The sequence below is a fragment of the Pseudochaenichthys georgianus genome, chromosome 6 (genome assembly GCF_902827115.2).
Source record: "Pseudochaenichthys georgianus chromosome 6, fPseGeo1.2, whole genome shotgun sequence".
NCBI lineage: Eukaryota > Metazoa > Chordata > Actinopteri > Perciformes > Channichthyidae > Pseudochaenichthys > Pseudochaenichthys georgianus.
The window spans coordinates 18,374,271-18,380,034 of record NC_047508.1 but is presented as its reverse complement, the minus strand read 5'-3'; the positions used below and the strand labels follow the sequence as shown (position 1 = coordinate 18,380,034).

The 5,764-nt window shown below is 40.3% G+C and overlaps 1 protein-coding gene across 1 annotated transcript; it reads right to left on the bottom strand.

Moving 5' to 3' along the window:
* Positions 1 to 559: 559 nt before the first annotated feature.
* On the bottom strand, positions 560 to 5,414 carry LOC117448243 (electron transfer flavoprotein beta subunit lysine methyltransferase-like). The gene is made up of 3 exons (XM_034085443.2): positions 4,917 to 5,414; positions 3,260 to 3,390; positions 560 to 1,510 (listed from the first exon to the last, which is right to left on the bottom strand). The coding sequence occupies exons 1-3, from the start codon at positions 5,207 to 5,209 to the stop codon at positions 1,161 to 1,163; spliced, it is 774 nt and encodes a 257-aa protein (XP_033941334.1). The 5' UTR covers positions 5,210 to 5,414; the 3' UTR covers positions 560 to 1,160.
* Positions 5,415 to 5,764: the final 350 nt, after the last annotated feature.

Genomic DNA, 5,764 nt, shown 5'->3' with positions numbered 1-5,764 from the left:
TCCTCATCACTCCACCTCTCCCATGTTTTTTTTTTGTGTTACCATAAGTTATTCTCTCTCTGTTGGTGCGCGGAGCTAATGCTAATAATGCTAATGCCAGCAAATACAATGGCAGCTTCTCAAAACTTTTCAGAGTTGTACGCCCAGCCAATCAGAAATTGGAACTTTTTTCTCCCCAGGAAAATACCACCTCTCTAGCAGGCACCAAAAAAGGGGTAAAAGTTCTCATGAACTAAGTTCTCTTTTTGGTGTGAACGCAAAATCCCAGGAACTATCGGAACTAAACGGGAAAAGTACTCCGGTGTGAACGCTCCTAATGAGAGCAGGAACTAAGATAAAACTAAGAGCTTCGACTGTGGCTTTCTGGCAGTCCTATAAGGTTCTCTACAGGAAGTCAAGAGTCACTGATGTGAGAGATAACCCACCCATCTGTAGAGACTTCTAAAGGTTGATGTTGCTTTCTCCCATTCTTAATTATGAAATATTTAAAAGTGAGACTATGTAAGCTAAACAACGGTATCACAGTTTTCATAGCAATCACTCAATACAACCTGATCAGTTGAATTAAAAAGGAATTAAATCATAACATAACCGAATAGATGTCAACCATTTTAACAATGACAAACACTTATCCAGTACATAGGTGCGTATATATGTCTACACATGCATTTGTATATCTCCTTGTAAAGTAAATCGGTAAAATACACATCATCAAAGCCGTCAGTACGGATCACTTTCAGGGACATGTGGAAATGAGGACAAAAGGAAAAGAAAACAGTGGAAATGGGGGTTTGAAGGTGTGAAACTTCCAACAGTACCTATTCTTTCTTGAGACAGGACTGCGTCTTGGGGTCTGGTCCCTTATCAGTATTATAATCGTAAACCCTTGTCGTAAATCAGATTGGCTTTCCTTTCATTTTAGTTTCTGCTGGTCTGTCCTGCTGAATATCAAAGTGTTCTGCAAGAATGTAGAGGAAGTCACCAGTGACACGCTAAATCATCAAGATCTTTCAGATGCTGATGGTCATACAGATTTCCAAGTGACAACAAAGTGACCCTGATTGTATAAAACTACTACAGAGTAATCACATAACACCTCACACGGTACTGGGAGGTGTGAACATGTGACATCACAAATCACAGAGGATCCTCTCCGGTCCTTAGAGTTCAGGACGGTAGCACCAAACGCTGCTGCAGGTCAGACCGTAGTTCTCCTCTCTGACAGACTTGGGCAGCTCAAACTCAGCCAGCTGATGCAGGAGGCGTCGGATGCTGTGTTCCTCGAACTGGGCTCTTCCAGGATCCCCGATCAGGACTTTGGTGCCGTGGGTTTTGATGCAGCGGTCCAGCCAGCTGTGAAGGCTGGTGGCGAGGGCCTCGTCGTAGAACATGTCCCCCAGGAGGATTAGGTCGAAGCCCTCGGGCTGCGAACCGATCATGTTGTTGGTCAGACAAACAGGCGGCGGCAGGCCGTTCAACTCACAGTTCATGTGGGTGGCAACGGCTGCAACTGTAACACAAGCAGGCATATTAGACATTTTAGCTTCTATTGCACCGGCTGACCACAACACAGGTATTATATTAAATGATTGCTGTTATTACTTTAGTTTTTGACAACGGTTTTAATTCCGAAAGGTCAAAACATAACTGTATCTCTAACCTTTAAAATGTCACATACATCTGGCATACACAAAAAATAAACATGTTCATGATTGAAATTAATGATGTTTTAAAATAAAAGCAAATCTTGAGATAAAACAAACTCATCAAAACAGTCAGCTGTGATTATTTCCTTAAGATTATATCAACATGATTTCCAGTAAGAATTCATTTTAAATGTATTGTATTTATTCAATCATGCTGTTTTACTTTAAAATACTCTTAATCCTACTTATTATGACTGCAGTCTTGTTAGTTTTTAAGACATTCCACATTAGACCTTACATCGCTTTTTAGGTTTTCAAGTAATCATCTGAAAGAAATGTAGGCTTACTTTAATAGAGCAGTTACCTTAATGTAAGGAAAATTGAAACTAAATACAGTTATGATTTTTTTTATCTAATCCCTGCCTTTTAGGGAACCCAAACATTTATTATCTAGTTAGGAAACACTGCAGTGGGCAGTTGCTCACGGTTTGCAGTATCTTGTTATGGCTCGCACCTGGCCAACTCAGACTGTCATAAAACTGAAAGCACAACCATATGGTTTCCCAGACCAGTTTGTCCACAGCTGCAAGAAAATAGTTGTCACTGCTCCGTTGTCTTTTGCTTTTCAAGGTCTGGGAAGTGATGTTGTCTCTGGGTAAACACCAGATGTTGAGATAAGGATCCCTGTGGCCCAAATCACACTTAAGAATGTGTTGTCTATGACCTAAAGATGAACCATCTTCAATTAAAGATATTAAATACTTGCCCTCTGAAGTTTTATCAGTCATCAAAAAATGTATTTAAGTGGCTATAATTCGATGTAATCAAATAAAGAACTACTTGGAAATTGCTTACCAGGAAACTCAACTTTGACCACTGTGAACTGTTGAACTCTTCACCTTGTGCAACCTGGAAATGAATTGTGTTTCCTAACTTTGAACAGGAAAAGAGGAGTCTTCTGGATCGGCTTGACACCTGACTCACTGAGACAGCATAGATTCGAACTATATTTCCATGAGCGTTATTACTTTATAATTCAAGACTTTTTTTTGGAAAAGGGATAATTCAGTTTAAGTCATCATGATGCAATTATTGTATGTAATTATGTGTTTTTTCTCATTTAATACATTGTTTAAAGGTGGGGTAGGTAATTTTGGAGAAACCAGCTCGAGTGCGCTAGAATTTGGAAATACACAGCCGGAGAAAATCTGCCACTTCCTTACAGAGCCCCTCCTCCAACACACACAAATGCGTACATGACCAATGAGGGCACGAGATAAGTTAGTGCACAGATGGAAGGCTGACAGGCAGCAGGTAGGCCATCCAGTTACTTTGCAGGCTCAGATAATTGGTCGTGCTTTTTACAGTACTACGGCTTCCACAGATTTTTGTCAAAGCACTTCAGATATTCATTGCTATCGGGATGTTAAGAGCATTCCATGGAATATAACAAAAAGTGTATCTCGAGCCGGTTTCCCAAACTTACCTACCCCACCTTTAAGTTTTGATTTTATTATTCACTTGTTTAATCTTGTGTGCTTTTACATTTTGTATATTAGAAGATAACAAGTATTGTAAGAATGTAACCTCCGGAGACAGCTAAGCATACATACCAGTGTCAATGTCATTTGCAACAACATGAGCAGCACCACTCAGTTTTGCAGCGATGGCTGAGGCTCCACAGCCGCTGCCCAGATCCAGAACTGTCTTCCCCTGACACACCGCAGGGTTATCCAGGAGAAACCTGCACAGAAGAGGCACTGCATGACACTTAACTGCAGAGGTGGGAGAAGTACTCAGATCTTGTACTTAAGTAAAAGTGGAAGTACTCAAGAGTATAGGGATTCTCTGTTACAAGTAAGTCCTGCATACTTAAAGTAACAAATGTACTCATTATGCAGATTGGTCCATTTCATAATAATATATATATGATATGTTTTGATTATAATTATTTATGCAAGTGTTATCAGAGCTGGTAAAGTTGTGAGATATATTTTTGTGTGTGTATGGGACATATTATATAACAACCCTAATCATTGAACGCATACGTGCTCAGAAACGCACACGGTAAATGGGACGAAGCCTGCGAGCTATAGTCAGGCAGTCAACTCGAGCACTTCATTCATGCATTCATACATAACGCCCCTTGCCACTCTACAACCAACCAAACAGAGTCTCCTTAATATGCCGCTCTATTTAACCTGCCAGATATCTCTCTATGCATTGCTTGCTGCTGCTCTTGCTGCAGCTACTTCTACGTTGCTGCTGCTTGCCTGCCCCACCACCACCCCAGCTTCCACCTGTAGGCTCGGGGGTTAGTTATTTAATCATCACTCATCGTGCTATGTATATCTGTGGAGTGATAAGACCCCAGCCTAGATGCCAAACTCAACTATATGCTGCTTCTAATAAACATGTTAAAGAAACACGTGAGTTGTCTGACTGAACTGTTCATCTGTAGAAAATTCTCATTTTGGGAATCCTTGCACCTGTTTAGTTAGGAAGGGAGTTGGCAGATAAAGATAGCATGGTCAAAACACCATTAAAAATGACCTAGGCCAGAATATCAAACAAAGTATGATTGAGTAGGGGAATTCAGGATGGTGGAAGAAACAATGGTGTCTACGTGATAGAGAATGTCAAGGTCAAGAAGGAGGGCCTGAGACCCTCCTGGTGTCTGGTACCAGAGACCCACCTACGCAAAAGAAAGGCACAACAACTGGTAAGAAATTAATATGAAGAAGCCTGAACATTGTAAAGGCAGTCACTCCAAGGACCGACTCGTGTTTGCTGTACGTTGTTGAATTTTCAGTAAACTCTATTCTATTGGAACTCTTTTGACTCTGTTGATTCTTTGAAAGTTAAATAAGTATTAACATAGTGTTGTGAATATCTCGAAGACATCCGGCCCAACTTCAGAGGTTGCTCCACAACAAAGGTGCAGCTAGTTTTAATGACTTTGTATACTGCAGGGTAGCTTGTGAATTTACTCCAGGTGGGACTAAAGTCTAATTTAAGTGTTGATTAATTTCAAATCATTAATCCAAATATTTAAAGTAACTAAAAAGTACTAAATAAATGTAGTGGAGTAAAAGTACACCATTTATCTCTGAATTGTAGTGGAGTAGGAGTACAAAGAAATATAACATTGAAATAATCAAGTAAAGCACAAGTGTCTCAAAATTGTACAAGTACTGTACTTAGTTACTTCCCACCGCTGTAACTCAGGCACATACAACTGTGCCATTGATGGGCTGGATAGAATATTACCTTGAGAGTGCCTGTCCTCCTGGCCAGTATATGGCCCAGTAGGGATCTTCGAAAGGCCAGAGCTCGGGCCTTTCTCTCCAGAATCTGCAGTTAGGAGTGAACAGCCTCAGTTTGACTTGTGGGGTCAGACTCTGCTGTCCAGCTATCTCCGTGTTTTCTAAAATAAACTTGCGGACATACTCCTCAGACTGACAGTTAACTGAAGAACATATATGTCGAGTTGTCGGTATAAACACCTGGATAAATACTTTAACATTACGAGTTTGTGGCGTTAAAAAGCCTAACATGGTCATTAACTTATTGGAGAAACATTAGCTGCGATGCTAGCCCAGAGCTGATGGTAATACAGTATTGGTAACAGTGTCCGTGAAGAGCGACACCTCTAAAAGATTATTATATTGACAGATAAATAAACAGTTTACACTGCGTTACGATCCAACTGAGACCAGCTGGTTGTTTCCACACGGATTCAAAATAGTGTCGGACAAGAGTTCCACCGACCTCAGACGACCACCTGGAAACAGGACACACAATTTAGGTTCCGCGCAAATGTATGCGTTTTCTGTAAATAAATACATTGAAATGTATGAGCAAAGGTGGAAGAAGTACTCTTATCTTGTACTGAAGAAAAAGTAGAAATACCATAGTGTATGAATAGTATGTTACAAGTACAAATCCTGCATTAAAATGTTACTAAAGTTGAAGAACAAAAGTATTAGGTCAGCGTGACATGATTTGTTTAATGGAATTCTTAGAAATGCATTCCTGTTGCCAATAAAAACATGGCCTATTCCAATGCTGGGAAAGGTTTCAAACAAGACCCTATGGTATATGTAGCGGCCAAAATC